Source organism: Brachyhypopomus gauderio, chromosome 19, assembly GCF_052324685.1.
Source record: "Brachyhypopomus gauderio isolate BG-103 chromosome 19, BGAUD_0.2, whole genome shotgun sequence".
Taxonomy (NCBI): Eukaryota; Metazoa; Chordata; class Actinopteri; order Gymnotiformes; family Hypopomidae; genus Brachyhypopomus; species Brachyhypopomus gauderio.
In genome coordinates this window covers 3,625,316-3,643,084 of record NC_135229.1, presented here as the reverse complement: position 1 = coordinate 3,643,084, position 17,769 = coordinate 3,625,316, and the positions used below count along the sequence as shown (strand labels likewise).

General features: G+C 45.6%; 2 protein-coding genes and 1 long non-coding RNA gene across 3 annotated transcripts in view; 2 read left to right on the top strand and 1 right to left on the bottom strand.

The window, feature by feature from the left end:
• Positions 1-17,769, bottom strand: part of LOC143483343 (polymeric immunoglobulin receptor-like) — a 119,452-nt gene that overhangs the window by 55,041 nt on the left and 46,642 nt on the right. The window lies entirely within an intron of this gene.
• LOC143483316 (polymeric immunoglobulin receptor-like) lies at positions 1,823-16,216 on the top strand. The gene is made up of 6 exons (XM_076982158.1): positions 1,823-1,865; positions 2,064-2,417; positions 2,534-2,829; positions 9,121-9,142; positions 15,504-15,809; positions 16,122-16,216. The coding sequence occupies exons 1-6, from the start codon at positions 1,823-1,825 to the stop codon at positions 16,214-16,216; spliced, it is 1,116 nt and encodes a 371-aa protein (XP_076838273.1).
• On the top strand, positions 3,212-5,014 carry LOC143482998 (uncharacterized). Its single transcript, XR_013122356.1, has 6 exons — positions 3,212-3,220; positions 3,331-3,385; positions 3,645-3,748; positions 3,979-4,016; positions 4,323-4,391; positions 4,681-5,014. It is a non-coding gene; the product is annotated as an uncharacterized LOC143482998 (long non-coding RNA).

Here is a 17,769-nt window from a genome sequence, read left to right as displayed (position 1 = left end):
CTGGGAATGTAGGGTACGCTTGGCGGACCATAGTGCTGATCTCGGCTGCCAGCACGCCTATTCGCTCTCCTCGCAAATGCCGTCGTCCTGGGAGCTGTTTCTTGATGATCACGCCGGCTTGTATCTGTCCAAAACGCCGTTGGAGTGCTCCCACCAGCGCTTCTAGGTCGCCATGTTGTTCTGCTGGCACATCCAGTAGTGTTTGCAAGGCTTTTCCTTTTAGGGCCAGGCAGAGCTGTAGTGCCATCTCTGCCGTCATCCATTTATAGAAGCTTGCTACTCCGCGTAATTGCGCGTGGTATGGTATGGTCATAGCGTGGGATCCGTATCGTCACGGCCCGACATGCGTCTTGATTGGTGGCAGCCTCTCTCTCGTGGCGCAGCCCTGCCGTGTTGCTTGCTGCACCATCGCCGTCACCATAGTCGGCGGCCTCTCTCCCGCAACGGTTTCTTGTTGCGCTTGCGCCGTCAGGAGGCCCAGTTTGTCCATCTTCCTTCTTTGTCCGCTTCTCTCGCCGTCGAACTGTAAGGTCCTGGACTTCATCCAGCAGTTGCTGGTACTCGCAGTCTGGACAATCCCTCTTTTGACACCAATGTAATGGAGTTGTATCAGGAAGATAGGAATGGGCCATGACCGCAATGTTTCCTTTAACTGTGTTTTATTAACAGAATGCTAATAATAACAACAAGTGGCAAAACCACACTGACACTAAGGGGGAAAGGAAGGGGGGAACACCAACACGCATATAGCACACATCCAGGGAGGCAGTTGAAACTCACCAATGAGCCTGCTGGGAGGCCTGTAGGCTCCACCCCTCACCACTGCCCATTGGTAGACGTTACAATATACATATGTATATATGTATCAGTAGCAAACCGTGACCATTAAAAGTGGGCCCGCTCCCACCCCCACCCCCCTTCCTAACCGCAATAAATAAAAAATAAAAAACTGAGATGACAGTACAGCTTTAGAAATGCAATAAATAATAATATCTGTACTAGATAACTTCTTAAACAAAATAAGGTTCACAGCTCCGTGTTCCTCGGGAGCGGAATATGTAAACAACGCGCATGAGGGCATCAAAGGACAGAATCGAAACTAGCTAGCGGTGGTATGCTAATGTCATCTAGCGTCGCCACAGCGGGCGGAAATGATCATACAGTTAAGCCCGCCCACTAAGAGGGAAGATATGATTGGTCAATTTTACTGTTATTCGAAACTGGTATTGTGCTGAATTATCACTGCCAGGCCCTCTGTAAACGAACAGCGGGCATCACAGTCCTGATAGGGGGAGACACAGGCTCACAGGCTTCCACTTAACCCCTCACCTTCAAACACAGATTGAATAGACATGGTTGAATAATTTATTTGCTTATATTTCTGTAATTGTTTAGATGTCGATTGTCAAACTGTAAGTAGATTAAAAAATTGGATAAATTATATATATTTATATTTTAAGAATATTTTAGGCCCTCTGAGAGGGCGTAGAGGGCCCTGACGGTTCCCCACTGATATATATATATATATATATATATCTTATATACATTATGTATAGATAGAGGAAATAATGACAAAAAATAATGTTCTCCTTATTAATAAAACCCAAATTCGTTTAGAATTAGGACCCACACTTTATAAATTATTATTTTTCCTTCTTTATTGTCCTTAATCACTCTTCATTAGTGAATAAGCAGAAGAGAGAGATGTAAAAATGAAAAACAAGCACATGATTCAGACCAAGTGTCTCTCCCCCGATGCAGGAAGTGTGTCATTTGGTCATTTGTGCCCTTCAGCAACTGTTACATGTGCTGTTACTCTTTCATGGATTCTGTTGTTCTCTTCGTGTTTCTCCTCTGCATCTCAGGTGAGATCAGTGCTGGTTCAGTCCTATGAACCACCTGTGTGGTCTTCAGTTTAATGGTTGTAACTGGTCCTTTATTAGCTGACCTATTTCAGAGTGCAGTGTGGCTCCAGACATTTCTGAACTGATCTTCACTTTAAAATTGGACATAAACCCTTTCTGCTCAGTACTGAGATACAGACAGTGATATTTGTAAAGCAGTGTGTGTGTGCGTGTGTGTGTGTTTATCTGCAGATTCAGAGAGCATGAGGACGCTGAAGCACGTTGCTGTAAAAAGTGGAGAGTCTGTCACTATTCCATGTTTTTATAATAAATCCTATAAGTTAAACAAGAAATACTGGTGTCATGGATACTCTTGGTCCTCTTGTACCATAGTATCTTATGCAAACACATATGGAAGCACATCAGTTATTGATCATCCAACCCACAATATGTTCACTGTGGAACTGAACAGACTGAACACTGATCACTCTGGATGGTACTGGTGTGCTGCTGAAATTGGAGATCAATCTGTACTGGATGATAAGGATTATTTGTATCTGACAGTTAGTGCAGGTAAGAAATCTCTCTGTATTAAATATAGACTTGCTGACTGTTTGTAAGGCTTCTATCAGATGTTTCTTATGGTGGAGGACATGTTTACACTGCTGTATTTATATGTGTTTGTTCAGCTCCTGCGGTGTCTGTGTTGGGGAGCAGAGTGAGTGGAGAGGAGGGGAGCAGCGTCAGTGTCCAGTGTCTCTACAGTGCTGCATATCAGAATAAACAGAAGCAGTGGTGCAGATCTACAGACTGGAGCTGCTACAAAGTGGGGAGGACTTACACATCCCAGAATTCAGTAGTTTGGATCAGGGAATGGATAGGATCCTTCACGGTGGAGATGACTGGACTGAAGAAGAATGATGCTGGCTGGTACTGGTGCTCTGTTGGAGATGTACAGGTTCCTGTTCACCTCACAGTCACTGATGCACTCACAGGTATGTTTGCATGTACATTTGTGTTTTAATGAAATAAGTAAATTGTCGATGAACATTTAAAACATGACAGCACTGACTAGAGACAGAATAACTAACCCTGTGTCTGTGGTGTGATACTAGATTTTGTCCCAGTGTAAAAGAGTAGAAGTGAGTCAGTTTAACTCTTTCATGTTTGGGCTCTGTTGTGTCCTGAATGCAGCATTCTCAATATGGAGAACAGAGGGAGCAACCAGAGCACATCTTACTGGAAAATGTTCTCACTGATACCAGAATGTGTCTGAAAGGTTGTTTTTTCTGTCCTCATAGTGACAACAGCTGTGACAAAGACACCTGACAATAAGAAAACCAGCATCAGAGATGTTAATCCACACACCACTCCAGGTACCAGAACTAATATTTATCTTATAATGGCAACAATTTTACATCTTTCACTTTATCATGAAGCTTTTCACACCTCAGTATCACATGTGGTGTCATTCTGTGTTCTGCAGTGACACCATCAGAGAATCTAAAAAACACTACCAACAATGACTGGACAACAGCCAAGTAATATGCGTGTGTGTGTGTGTGTGTGTGTGTGTCTGTGTGTGTATGTGTGTGGGTTGTGTGTGTGTTCTGTATATGGTGGAAAACATATTCCTCACACTGGTTTCATGACTATAAAACATGTACGTACAACTAATATAACCATACTGGGTTAGTGATTATAAAACACATACGTATAACTCACATAACCACACTGGGTTAGTGACTATAAAACACGTACGTATAATTAATATAACCACACTGGGTCTGCACACTGCAGGTATGGGACCATCATGACTGTTTGGCTCCCAGTGGCGGTGGGACTGGGGCTGCTGGTTATTCTGGTCATTCTAACCTGCATTCTGAAACACAGACAGACACGCAGTAAGCAGGCGGCTCCATCTTCTGTTATACTGGCACTTTTGAAAAGATTAAAGTTAATGCCAGTAACTATATTAGTGTTAATAAAACTGATACATTTTAACAAAGGCTTATAGTGCTGTAACTTTTGTATGCTTGTATTGCTATCCTATGTATTATCACAAATAAACATCTTATTTCATGATGTGAAAACTGTATCTGCTGACATACAAACTCATAACAATTTTCCTCAGAGGAAAACCTACGTGGGAGCAGCAACACTGCTGACACAGTTAGTATTGTGTTTGATTGGTATTAGTGCTGTATTTGTTGATTATTAGTGTTTTGTTTAGTTATTATTGTGTTTGATGAATATTAGTGTAGTGTTTGGTATTATTATTAATTTGTTTGGTGGATATTAGTGTTGTGTTTGATATTAGTATGGTGTTCTATGGTTATTAGTGTTGTATTATTTTTGAAGATAAGCTGCAAGTGATGCAAGTCAGCAATCTTAGCAGTTTGATACATTGTGACTCAACGAATACAAACAGCACAATACTCATTCAAGGATCATTACTGAGTAGCTTTGTTTCCACAGTCTTCACCTGTCCAGCTTCATACAGATGTCATCTACAGCTCTGTATCCATAGTTCCCAAACGTGAAACTGTAAGTATGCTGCTAAACATGCAGTCAGGCCTGTTGTCATGAACACACCCATTAATTCACTGTCCTGAGCCAAAGACAAGGGAGCACTGGCTGGCTGGTTGACATCAGTAACTGTTTATGAGAATAGTTCAACCTGTTGTAACTGTAAATGGGTGTCTAGCTTATATTCGGTTTCAGTGTTCTTATCAAACTTTTGCTGGTGATACAGTCTGTAACCAAAGAGAATCCTGGATGGTAGGAGTCCGTGGTTCACCATGTACCAGACCTCTAAAACTGCCCCATTGTTCAGCTCTCTCCCACAACCACAGATGACGGGGTGATCTACAGCTCTGTGCTTCACAAGTAAGACATGGCGGTATCAGAGTGTCAAAAATGGCCTGGACCACAATGCACTGACATGTGCATGTTGAAAGTTTAACCACTTACACAGAGGTCGGTCCAATGCAAGTGGTGTGAGTTCATGCAGTCGTCCCCTCGTGGGAAATCTTCAGCTTTAGCAAGTGTGAGTAAGTGAATGAATCATTAACCATGTTCTTCATGTCAAAACATGCTTTATTAACCACTGAAATGTACTTGATTTTCTGTTCATGTTGTGGTCACACTCCCATCTGTTTTGCTAGTTATTGTACTGCGACTCTATATGTTTTGGGACTGATTTACTCAGAATACCATTTAATCATCCCTAATTTTGTATTCTCAAAACTGTATAGAATGGATTGCTCTTTTTCGTTCCGCAACGGTTATGCTTAATTATACTCAATAAACTCTAAAAGTTGATGGTTGTTTGATGTTTGTTCCCAAGTGGCTACTACGCTAATTGGGGCTACCATGCTGTACTGACGGCTAAGTGTCTAACGTAAACTACGCAAACCTATCCGGGAGTATTTTCGGGTGCCTTATAAAGTTTGATGTGGTGATTCAGTGTCTTTAATTTGTTTCCCACATTCTTCACATGTTGTTCCTTCGGTTTTGTCCAAGGATTTAAAATCCTGTAGCCTAAGGCGTACTCCAGCCGTAGTCATGGCAACCACGTTTCTTCACATTGAATGCTTCTCTCTGATTTCCCGCTCCCGATAACCGATGTTGTGATACGTCACGAGAAAAGGGGGCTGTGTCCCAAATTACAGAATCAAACGTAAGGAATAATGCCAAAATGAACACACAAAGAAAGCATTTTTCTATAACTTGCACACGGTTCCTGGATAACGGAGTGACTTTTATTGTCCACGAGTCATATTGGACGAGTCCAAGTCGAGTCGAGAGTCATTATGGACGAGTTTCAAGTCAAGTCTGAAGTCTTTTTGTTGTAGGCGACTAAAGCCTGGTTCACACTACACGATTTTAGGCTGGTTTTTCAGTCGCCGACTGATCGCCAACAAAAACTGTGGTCGGAGGCGAATCGGCGATCACTCGTCGCTCGCTCAGTCGTGTAGTGTGAACTGCTGAAAGACGCTGAAAGACGCTCGCCGAGCCGTCGCCGACTGGTCGCAGACGACTGGCAGATATCTAGCATGTTTAATATCTAGCAGTCGGCGACTGAGAGTCGGCAGCAGCGTCTAGCTACAGCCAATGGGAACGCGGAAAGAGAACCGCGGCACTGCTGAAGATATCTTTGAAGAATGTAAAAAACTTTCAAGAATACTTTCAAAACAGTAACCCAGCAAACACACAAAATCCTCACCTTTCTTACAACTTTACTACAACACTGTGTTTAAGTTATTGTGACAGCACTGGAGAAATAGTGCGATTGATTATATTTATGTTCACTTGGGACTATGGAGTGTTTAAACGGTAAAAAAAATAATAATAACGAAAATGTGGAGTACATGTACATTGTTTTTTTTCTCTTCTACGTGGTGTTGCTGGTTCTCGCGAGAGTTTCATTTTCGTGTTCTCGCGTTTTTGGACGGCAGCCAGATGAGTCGGCGATTCCCCAGTCGTGTAATTCGTGAGCCCGCGTCGCCGATCAGTCATGTAGTGTGAAAGCCACAACAACTGAAAGACTCGCGATTACAGCACGACCAGTCATGTAGTGCGGACGGCACAAAAACCTGACGACTGAAAAGTCGTGTAGTGTGAACCAGGCTTTAAGCGCGACTTCGTCTCGAGTCGCTCATTTGAGTGCCCATCTCTGGATCATCAGGCCAACGAACACTGATTAGATCCCAAACTCGTAGCCTCCCTCTTGTGGCAGCCTCCTGGCATTGCAACCCACCAATCACAGAAAAGATTGTCCTGTCTGAATAACAAATCAGCCGTAGTTTTACAAGTGAATAAGATAAGTATTATTGATTTCTTTCAAGTAATATATTCACCAAAACATTTATTGAAAAGAATGCTTAAAAATAAAACAAGAACCTGGGCATTTATCGTCCTACCAAAGTCACATACCTTGTATGTAAATATCAGAAAACAAGTTAAAAATACTCAATAAATGAATTCTATGGCACTGTTATTTTTGTTAATAAATTTTTTTATATTTAAAATGATATAAAAACTTTAATTTTGGGTAAGATAATAAAATCTTCATATTTTATTCAGGTACGTGCTTGTGTGTGAGAGGGGGGTTGTTTGTGTTTTCACCAGTGTTGGGAACGTTACTTAAAAAAAGTAATTATTTATAGTTACTCACTACTTGTTCAAAAAAGTAACTGAGTTACTCTATAATAAAAGTAACTCGTTACCAGGGAAAGTAACTATTTGCGTTACAGTTAAAAAAAGGTTATATGCCAATTAATTACGTTTTTTTAAGCAGTTTTCACAGTCAGTTGAAATGAGTAGATCAGAAAGTTGTTTAACTTTTGATATTTATTGCACATCCACAGACCAGTGCAGGATAAAATCCTTTAAAATCCCAAATCTTTGTAAAAAAAAAAAAAAAAAAGCTAAACAGTTACACTATATAAAGTGCATTTGCATCTATGAAATTAAATTAAATTCTCTCCACCTGAGACAACTGGTTTGTTCACAACAGAAGTAAACTTAACAATTAAACCTATATTCTTAATTAAATAAATCAAATATTTTCTTAAATAATGTTTATATCGCCTTGAAAATGCAAAATTTTCTTCGGCTTGCACCTGACGCTCTTCCGGCCTCTTCTTCGTTTGTGTTGTGTCACTCGCGTGCTTCGGCGCACGTTTAAAAACACTGGCTCTGATTGGCTATCATCATGCTGCCTTAGCCAATCGCTTACTGACTTGTTAAGTTAAACGGGTGTTGGAGAACTGACCAATCAGGATCTGTTACTCCTCACTAGCCTGGGCAGCAGTCCGCTCGCATTAGTATATCGATATATAGCAACGCACCGCTTTTAATGACCAGTAACGTCAACGGCGTTGTAACGACAGGAAAAGTAATTAATTATATTATTCCGTTACTGACAAAATGACGCCGTTACCTTACGCCTTTATTTTTAACGGCGTTATTCGCAACACTGGTTTTCACCAAGTTAGAGCAATAACTCTTAAACACGACACATCCCTGTTTCACTGTGATATCAGAATCAGAATAATTATTTGATCCCCGAGGGGAAATTGCAGATGTTACAGTTGCCAGATTGCATACATCCAATAAAATATAAGTTAAATATGTCTATAAATCTATATATACACATGTATATTGTGACGGTGCAATGTATGCGGACTGACAGGCCCTGCCCTCATCAGAGAGGATGCTGGGTAATGTGTGGAGTAGTTATTAACATTACTGTTAATGTGTTAATTGATGTATTCTGTTTTGAAAGTTATGGGGACATAGGATGCACGCTCGGGGGTGCTGAAGTGTCTGATAGGTAGAAATTGACACCATTACCGTGATATGAATGTGGCTGAGTGAGGTGGCTGTCAGCACGAGCAGAGGGTGTGGTGAACTGAGGGTGTATTGTAAATAAAGAAAGCATTTGCGGTTGAGAATGAGCTCCTCTCGTCAGACTCCTTTCTTCATGGACGCGACAATATACATATAGTAAGAATAAAGTAAAGTGGCAAAGTAAGACTAAAGTGGCAAATGCAGTGGTGAAGTGATCTGTGTTATTGCACGTATTAAAACTATATACTGTATATAAGTTGCTATTGCACATATACATTTTAGTTACACATGAAGTGAGGAGTTGAAGAGTTTAATGGCCACAGGTAGGAATGGCCTCCTGTGGAGCTCTGTGGTGCTTTTGGGTGGAATGAGTCTGGTATTTTATTAGAATCTATATGTACTTTCTTGATTTAATACCATATTTTGTGTTGTATGTAACTGAATTATTTTTATTCATCTAAATGTCCACCTGTGACGCCGGGGGCGTCGGGACAGAGGCAGCCGGAGACGTGGGTTGGACAGAAGGTGGTTTATTATCCATGGCAACCAGTAACACTCGTAGCGCATACACAGCAAGTAATGCAAGGTAAAGCTCGTAGCGCACACACTGTAGATGCAAGGTAAAGCTCGTAGCGCACACACTGTGGATGCAAGGTGAAGCTCGTAGCGTACACACACGGTAGGGAACGCAGTGACGGATTCGCTATCAACCAGAGACGCTCGTGTAGCGGCAATGTGCAGCACTGGACCAGACGACCTGCGGGCTTAAGAAGTGCAAAGTAAACAAGAAACAGGTGCTCAGTATGATGGTGATTGCGACTGTGGGAGTGGCTGCGTGCGCAGGGGTGTGTGCTGGGATCGGCTGCTGGCTGGGTTGCGCGCCCTCTGGTGGCGACCCGGCCCCCTCACCGTGACAGAGCCCTCCCCCAAGGACCCCTCCCGTCGACTCCCACGCGGTCTTCCCCGTCGCCGCGGAGCTGGCCGGTCTGGATGTTCCCTGTGGAAGTCGGCGATAAGGGAGGGGCCTACCACTTGAGAGGCCGGTATCCAGGAGCGCTCCTCCGGTCCGTATCCGACCCAGTCCACCAGGTACTGTAAGCCACCTTTTCTGCGCCTCGAGTCCAGTAACCTCTCCACGAGGTACGAGGGTCCATCCGACAACTGCTGCGGCGAGGGCGGCCGTGACGTCGAGGCCTCCTCCAATGCACCTGCTCTGTATGGCTTGAGAGCGGACACATGAAATGCACGCGACACACGTCTGTCTTCGGGCAGACTGATGCGATAAGTAACTGGGTTAAGCCGCCTCAAGATGACATACGGGCCGGCATATCTCTCCCCCAGTTTACCTCTCCTGCCCAGGCGTCCATCTTCAGTGGAGACCCACACCTTATCCCCTACATGATAAGATGGGGCCTCTCCCCTCCGACGGTCGGCTTTCCTCTTGAATCGCCGGATCGCCTCCCTCAGCCGCTGATGGGTGTCCTCCCACACCTGCTCGCTCCTCTTGCACCACTCCTCGACGATGGGCTGGTCTGAGGATGCGGCGTTCCAAGGATAGAGCGGCGGCTGGCGACCAAGCACGCACTCGAACGGTGTCATCCCCATGCTGGAATAAGTGAGGGAGTTCTGTGCGTACTCGGCCCAGGGCAGAAGGGCGCACCATGTGTCCGCGTGCTCGCTGCAGTACGCGCGCAGGAACTTTCCCACCTCCTGGTTCGCTCGCTCCACCTGTCCGTTAGCCTGCGGTTGGTAACCAGAGGTTAGGCTAACCGTGATGTTGAGCTTGGACAGGAACTCCCGCCACACACGCGAGGTGAACTGCGGTCCCCTGTCCGACACGATATCCTCAGGCAAACCGAACTGCCGGAATATGTGCCGAAACAAGAGATCCGCAGTCTCCCAAGCGGTGGGCAGGCCCCGCAGGGGAAGGAAGCAAACCATCTTCGAGAACCGATCTATCACCACCATGATGACCGTGTTCTCCTCGGACGGGGGGAGGTCCGTGACGAAGTCCAGAGCAATGTGCGTCCATGGTTGCTTGGGTGCAGGGAGAGGGAGGAGCTTACCCGCAGGAGGAGTGTGTGGCACCTTGCACCGCGCACACACCGCGCAGGACGCCACCTGCTGCAGTATGTCCCGGTGCAGCCCCGGCCACCAGTAGTGAGCCCCCAACAACTGAGCCATTTTCGACACCCCTGGGTGCCCCGTCCCCACTGATGTATGAGTCCAGCTGATGAGGGCACTACGGTGCGCGGGGGGAACGTACTCACGGTGCGGCGGGCAACCTGGATGCGGGTTCGCTGCCTCGATCTCCTGATCGATCTTCCACTCCAAGGCTCCCACGACGCACTCAGGCGTAAGCACCGGCTCCTCGCTCGTCGACTCCGTACTGCCAGGAAAGGACCTAGATAGCGCATCCGCACGCTGGTTCTTCTCTCCTGGCCGGTACGTCACCTGGAACTTGAAACGAGAGAAATACAGAGACCACCTGGCTTGACGGGCGTTCATCCGTTTCGTGGTCCTGATATATTCCAGGTTTTTGTGGTCAGTAAGCACGGTGAATGGATGCTTAGCTCCCTCCAGCCAGTGTCTCCACTCACCGAACGCCTTGCGCATTGCCAACAACTCACGGTCTCCCACCCGTAGTTACGCTCGGCGGCGGTGAGCTTCTTCGAGTAGAAGGCTATGGGACGGAGAGAGCTATGCTTCTTCGGTCGCTGTGACAGCACCGCGCCTACTCCCACGTTCGACGCGTCTACCTCCACTATAAAGGGACGGTTAGGATCCGGTTGGTGCAGAACCGGCGCATCGACAAACGCTTGCTTCAGCTGGTTGAACGCTCTCGTAGATCTCTCTGTCCAGTGAAGCTTAACTCTTCCCCCTCTCAGCATGTCAGTAAGGGGCTCTGCGATCTGACTATATGCGCGAATGAACCGCCTGTAGAAATTCGCGAAGCCCAGAAATCTCTGCAGCTCGCGCCGTGTGTGAGGCTGCGTCCATTTCACGACCGCCTCCACCTTCCTGTGCTGCATGTGCACGGAGCCTGGCCTAATGGTGTAGCCTAGGAAGTTCATCTCACTGAGATGGAACTCGCACTTCTCGAGCTTGCAATACAACCGATTGCGCAAGAGCGTGCCCAGAACTGCCCGTACATCACGCACATGTTGGTCGTAGGAGGGAGAATAGATCAGAATGTAATGTAATGTAATGTAATTACCGTGATGTAAGCGACAACGCATCTATTCAAAAACTCCCTTAAGACCTCATTAATGAACGCCTGGAAGAACGACGGAGCAGACGCCAAGCCATAAGGCAAGACGCGATACTCGTAGTGCCCCGTAAAGGTACTAAACGCCGTCTTCCATTCATCACCTTCGCGTACGCGAATAAGGTTGTAGGCGCTGCGCAGATCTAGTTTAGTGAAGACTTTAGCCTTCCTTAACTGCTCCAGCGCCGACGGCACTAGAGGCAACGGGGAGGCAAAGTTCACTAAGAGGGAATTGAGCCCTCGGTAATCTACGCATGGCCTCAGCCCACCGTCTTTCTTCTTTACGAAGAAGACGCTGGCTGAGGCGGGAGAGGTGGAGGGAGTAATATAGCCCTGAGCGAGAGCCTCCTTAACATACTGAGCCATGACCCGCTCCTCTTCCTGAGAAAGTGGATAGACTCGACCGCGCGGTGGCGTAGTACCTGCCCTGAGGGTGATGTGACAGTCCCAGGGTCGGTGGGGTGGTAACTGGGTGGCCTTGGCAGCGCTGAACACCTCTGCTAGATCACGGTACGGAGCGGGAATGACTGGGGTGGCGCTGATGTTAGGGCTCTCAACGCTGGTGGATTGCGCAAACACACGGGAGGGAGACCGGGTGCCCTGTAGGGGTGCTACCCACTTCAGCAGCTTACCCGTGGACCAGTCGATGACGGGGTTGTGGAGTTTAAACCATGGGAGACCTAATGTGATGGAATAGCGTGTGGAAGGGAGTACAAAAAAACTGATCTGTTCCCTTCGGCCCTGAACGTGTATGGTGACTGGTGCAGTGCGGTGAGAAATAAAACCCCCGCCCACAGGTCGCCCGTCCAGTGCGTGCACGCGTCTCGGCTCCTCGAGTTGGATCAGGGGCACCCTCAGCTGCTCAGCGACGCTCCTCCGCGTCAGGTTCCCCGAGGTTCCCGTATCCACTAATGCAAACACAGATAAGGACATCGCCCCGTAAGACACTGACGCCTCCCACGTTAAAAGATTACCCATCAGAGTGATACTTACCCTAGCTCGCCCCCTCCTCGGGCCAGCGGTACGAGTGAGGGGGGGGGGGGGTGGCAGCACCCATCTCCATGGGCTCGGCGGTTGTGGTCTCACGGGGCGGTGTGTGCACGGGAGCCTGCGGGGTAGGAGGAAGCGCCGCTCCTCTGCCTCGCTCCTGCAGCAACCTGTCCATGGTTATGGCCAGGTGCACCATCTGATTCAGGTCCTGTCCCTCGGGCCGACAGCTCAACTCCGCCCTCAGGTCGGGCTTCAACCCTGCCAGGAAGACGTCTGTTTGAGCCGCTTCTCCCCAACCAGTCCTGGCGGCCAGGGTCCGGAACTCCAGGGCGTAGTCTGCGGCGCTTCGGCTTCCCTGCCGTAGCTGTAACAGGCTCTGGCCGCAGACCCTTCCGCGGCTGGGGTGGTTGAAGACCGCCCGCAGCTCGCGAACGAACTGGTCGTAGCTGCGGGTACAGGGCTTCTCCGCGCTGATCTGGGCTGCTCCCCAGTCCAGTGCCTTGCTCTGCAACCTGTTCACCATGAAGCCGACTTTCTCCTTCTCCTCCAGGTGGGGCATGCTGGTGAAATAGAGCTGGCAATGGACCAGGAAGCCCTCACAGCGCTCCGGATCCCCGTTGTAGGGCTCGGGTGGAGGAATCGGCGTTCTTGGCGTCGGAGGGCGCACAGATGCCTGTACCGTCAGAGCCTGGATGCAGGTCGTCAGGGTATTCACCACGGAGCAGAGCTCCTGCTGTTGTCTGCCCAGGATGATGCCTTGATGGGCCAACATCTCTATAGCAGAGGCGCCCTCGCCTCCGGCTGCTCCAGGCTACACATTCTGTGACGCCGGGGGCGTCAGGACAGAGGCAGCCGGAGACGTGGGTTGGACAGAAGGTGGTTTATTATCCATGGCAACCAGTAACACTCGTAGCGCATACACAGCAAGTAATGCAAGGTAAAGCTCGTAGCGCACACACTGTAGATGCAAGGTAAAGCTCGTAGCGCACACACTGTGGATGCAAGGTGAAGCTCGTAGCGTACACACACGGTAGGGAACGCAGTGACGGATTCGCTATCAACCAGAGACGCTCGTGTAGCGGCAATGTGCAGCACTGGACCAGACAACAGCTGTCGCTCTATCACTTCTGCGTGCAACACTTTTCCTAGTAAGAGAAACATAGTAAGTAAATATAATATTGAAAATTGACAACTTCAAAACCTTTCTGAAACTGCAAATAGAAGGACAAGAATCAGTGACCTTATTTGTGGTGCTACTTTTGTCAAACACAATCTCTTCACTTTCTTATACTGTTGTGCATTTAATCTGTCACATCACACGTGGTGATGTTAAACATTACAGAAGAGGTGTGATAGTGCACATTAAAGAGTCATCTCCTACATTAGAGAAAGTGAATGACACGGCCAGTACTGAGAGGAGGAGAGAGGAGTAACACACACCTGCTGTGAAAGGCTGATGAGCTGAACATGTACTGATACTCCCAGTTCTACCAGTACTGATTGAAACATGCATGCATTATGTATTCATAGATAAAAGCAAGTCCGGCTATTACCATGTTGAAAGTGATTTATACAATAAACAACCAATAATTTACCAAATGCTTAAAATATATATTTTTTTATAGCAGACAAGAACTAAATGCAGAGTATTTTGTCTTTTATATTTTGTTTGAATGCAGAGTGATTATAAAGCCACCTCCACTATTACAATAATTCTGTGAGTTTTTCAGGTACCACATTGAGAAAGATGGAAAGTGTTTCTGGAAAAAAATAATCAGCATTTATATACTACATATATATACATATATATATACATATACATAATATATTACATAGATTATATAATAATCAAAACCAACTGCTTTTATGTTCTGACCAACTATTTCTATGTGTAATGACAATAAACGAAATTGTCTTTCAGCAATTACAGTTATTAACTGTTAATAACACTCAGTACAAGACATGTTTGCATAGAAAAAGATGCCAGACTCCTTCAAACTCTGAAGAGAGCTCAGCCATCCAGTAGTGAAGCCACAATTCACACCTTTCTGAAGATCAATATAAGCATGTGTGCTCCCCTTTGCTCTAGATATAAACTATGGGGTAGTGTAGTTGGTCTCTCACTTTATAGAGGCCACAGCTATATATATATATATATATATATATATATATATATATATATATATATATATATATATATATATATATAGTGTAAAAAAGAGAGGATCTAATGTGTCTGATGCAGGAAGATACCAAGTGTCTGATGCAGGAAGTGTGTTTGTCATTTGTAACCTGCAGGAACTGTTACATGTGCTGTTACTCTCTCATGGATTCTGTAATTCTTTTTGTGTTTCTCCTCTGTATCTCAGGTAAGATCAGCGCTGGTTCACTCCTATGAACCACCTGTGTGGTCTCAGTTTCATGGGTGTAACTGGTCTTTTATTAGCTGACCTATTTCAGAGTGCAGTGTGGCTCCAAACATCTCTGAACTGATTTTGACTCTAACATTGGACATACATCCTACCTGCTCAGTACTGAGATGCAGACAGTGATCTTTGTAAAGCTGTGTGTCTGTGTGTCTGTGTGTGTGTGTGTGTGTGTGTGCAGACTCAGAGAACATGAGGACACTGAAGCACGTTGTTGTAAAAAGTGGAGATTCTGTCACTATTCCATGTTTTTATGATGAATCCTATAAATCAAACAACAAATTCTGGTGTCATGGACATTTTTGGTCCTCTTGCACCATAGTATCTTATACAAACACACATGGAAGCACATCAGTTATTGATCACCCAACCCACAATATGTTTACTGTGGAACTGAACAGACTGAACACTGATCACTCTGGATGGTACTGGTGTGCTGCTGAAATTGGAGATCTATCTGTACTGGATGATAAGGATTATTTGTATCTGACAGTTAGTGCAGGTAAGAAATCTCTCTGTATTAGATATAGACTTGCTGACTGTTTGTAAGGCTTCTATCAGATGTTTCTTATGATGGAGGACATGTTTACACTGCTGGATTTATATGTGTTTGTTCAGCTCCTGCGGTGTCTGTGTTGGGGAGCAGAGTGAGTGGAGAGGAGGGGAGCAGCGTCAGTGTCCAGTGTCTCTACAGTGCTGCATATCAGAATAAACAGAAGCAGTGGTGCAGATCTACAGACTGGAGCTGCTACATAGTGGGGAGGACTTACACATCCCAGAATTCAGCAGTGTGGATCAGGGAAGGGATAAGATCCTTCAATGTGGTGATGACTGGACTGAAGAAGAGTGATGCTGGCTGGTACTGGTGCTCTGTTGGAGATGTACAGGTTCCTGTTCACCTCACAGTCACTAATGCACTCACAGGTATGTTTGTGTGCTCCGTTGTGTCTTAATGAATTATGTGTTGTGACCATAATCACACAGTGTTGATGCTACTGTGTTGATTTGAGATTTCATGCATCAAGCTGCTTAATCTTTCCTCATACTGACAGAGACACCTGGCAGTGAGAACCAGCATCAGAGAGACCACTCCTGTACACCAACACATACTGATCTTAAAATGGGAAAAATCTTTCAAACTTCACTTTCTCTCAGAGCTTTAAAGACCTCATGAAGCTTCTCACACCTCAGTATCACATGTGGGTTTTACTCTAATTTGCTGTTGGTGTTCTGCAGTGACACCGTCGGAGAATCTTATTAACAAGATAACCAGTATCAGAAAGATGATGACACAGACCACTCCAGGTACCATCAGTATTATTGAGCTGTAATTGATTAAGTTAAATGATTTTTTTCTGTTACATTCGATAACTTTTGCTACAACGGCCATGTTCACTTTTTCCTTGACTTATTTTAAACACAACTTTCATCACATTTCTCATTTGACAAGGTAGCACAAAGCTTCCTGTGTCATCATCAATTTGCTATTTATATGTCACACTTGATTCTACAGTTGTTCCTAAAACACAGAATGTGAAAATACTATTTACAACGAGCAGTTTGGACACAGGAAAAGGCTACAAGGATGTGATTACAGTGATTCACTGAGAAGAATGTAATTTATTAAGGGCAAGTCCATTATCATAGTAATTAGAATGGTCCAGGGTCAATTTGCCAACATGTATAACATACAGAGACATAGTGAACAAAACATAACAAACAGGCTTACAAAAACAAACTAAATATCACGGAGGCTGTAAGACAGAGATATGGACAATGACCAGTAAGGAACACAGGATGTGTATTCACAAGACTAATGAGGAACTAGACACAGGTGTAACTAATAACCAGAGGCAGAGGACTAAACCAGGGGGGTATTCCAAGAAGCGGGTTAAGCGATAAAACCAGGTAAGTTAACTCAGAATTCACGGAAACTCAAGGTTCCAGAAACCGATCTTAGAGAGAACCTGAGTCAGTTACTATAGCAACTTATGCTCTGAAGCTAACCTGCTCGCTGGCAGGTTAACTTGGACCTGAACCCGAGTTACAAACACGTCATCATGACGTGTCCTTTCCTCAAGGATCATTTGGATTTGGAGGATTATTTTTTAATGAACGTTATCGTTTTTCAGCACAATCCATTACTTACATCAATAACATTATTAAGCATCACATTTCAAATATTACACATCGCAGATCAGCCCTCAATTCTCTCCAGATTGTTATACATCGCTTTTCGTTTTTTGCTAGTGGTGTCACGGTGAGGTGGCCCCCTACCGGCCGCCTCTGTCCACAGCGGCTGTTGTTGTCGTTGTTTGGTGATGTCATGTGCGTCCCTCAGGCGGGCGGAGCCCGTGATCCGTCTCACCTGAGGGTCGTTTGTTTGCCTATATATGTCTTGTCTTTGTACCAGTTGACCGCTGGTCATTATATCCTTAATTTGGATCTATTGCACGGGTTTTAGGTTTGCACACTTTCTATTAAACCATCCTTTTTCCCTGAGACTTGGCGTGATCGCTTCCTTTTGGTTCGCACACCCTGCCCGTCACAAGTGGAAGTTTTCTTTATAGTGTAGGAGATGCGGAATCTGTCTGCAAAGCTACTGTCAGTCTGTCCGAAAAGTATGTCTGGCATTAAATTGACTAGTGCCCAGTTTTGTGGTGCTTCCTGGGCATAATCCAGTTATAGACATCAAAGAGGAATTCCACAGCATCGTTGGTGTGTCTTTAAAACACACCATTCCATTACAGTCTAGCTGCAGTCAGGAATGTTTGCTCATCTACTGAATACACACCCTTTACGTTGTTTTTTGATGTTGTTTTGGTATCATAAAGCTGTGGATCACTCCTGTGATATCGCAGGTGGAGGAGAAGTGAATGTTCCT

Coding starts and splice junctions, on each gene's coding strand:
- LOC143483316 (XM_076982158.1), top strand. CDS start 1,823: ATGGATTCTGTTGTTCTCTTCGTGTTTCTCCTCTGCATCTCAG. Junction 1,866..2,063: donor GTTTCTCCTCTGCATCTCAG/GTGAGATCAGTG, acceptor TTTGTAAAGCAG/TGTGTGTGTGCGTGTGTGTG. Junction 15,810..16,121: donor AGTCACTAATGCACTCACAG/GTATGTTTGTGT, acceptor GGTGTTCTGCAG/TGACACCGTCGGAGAATCTT.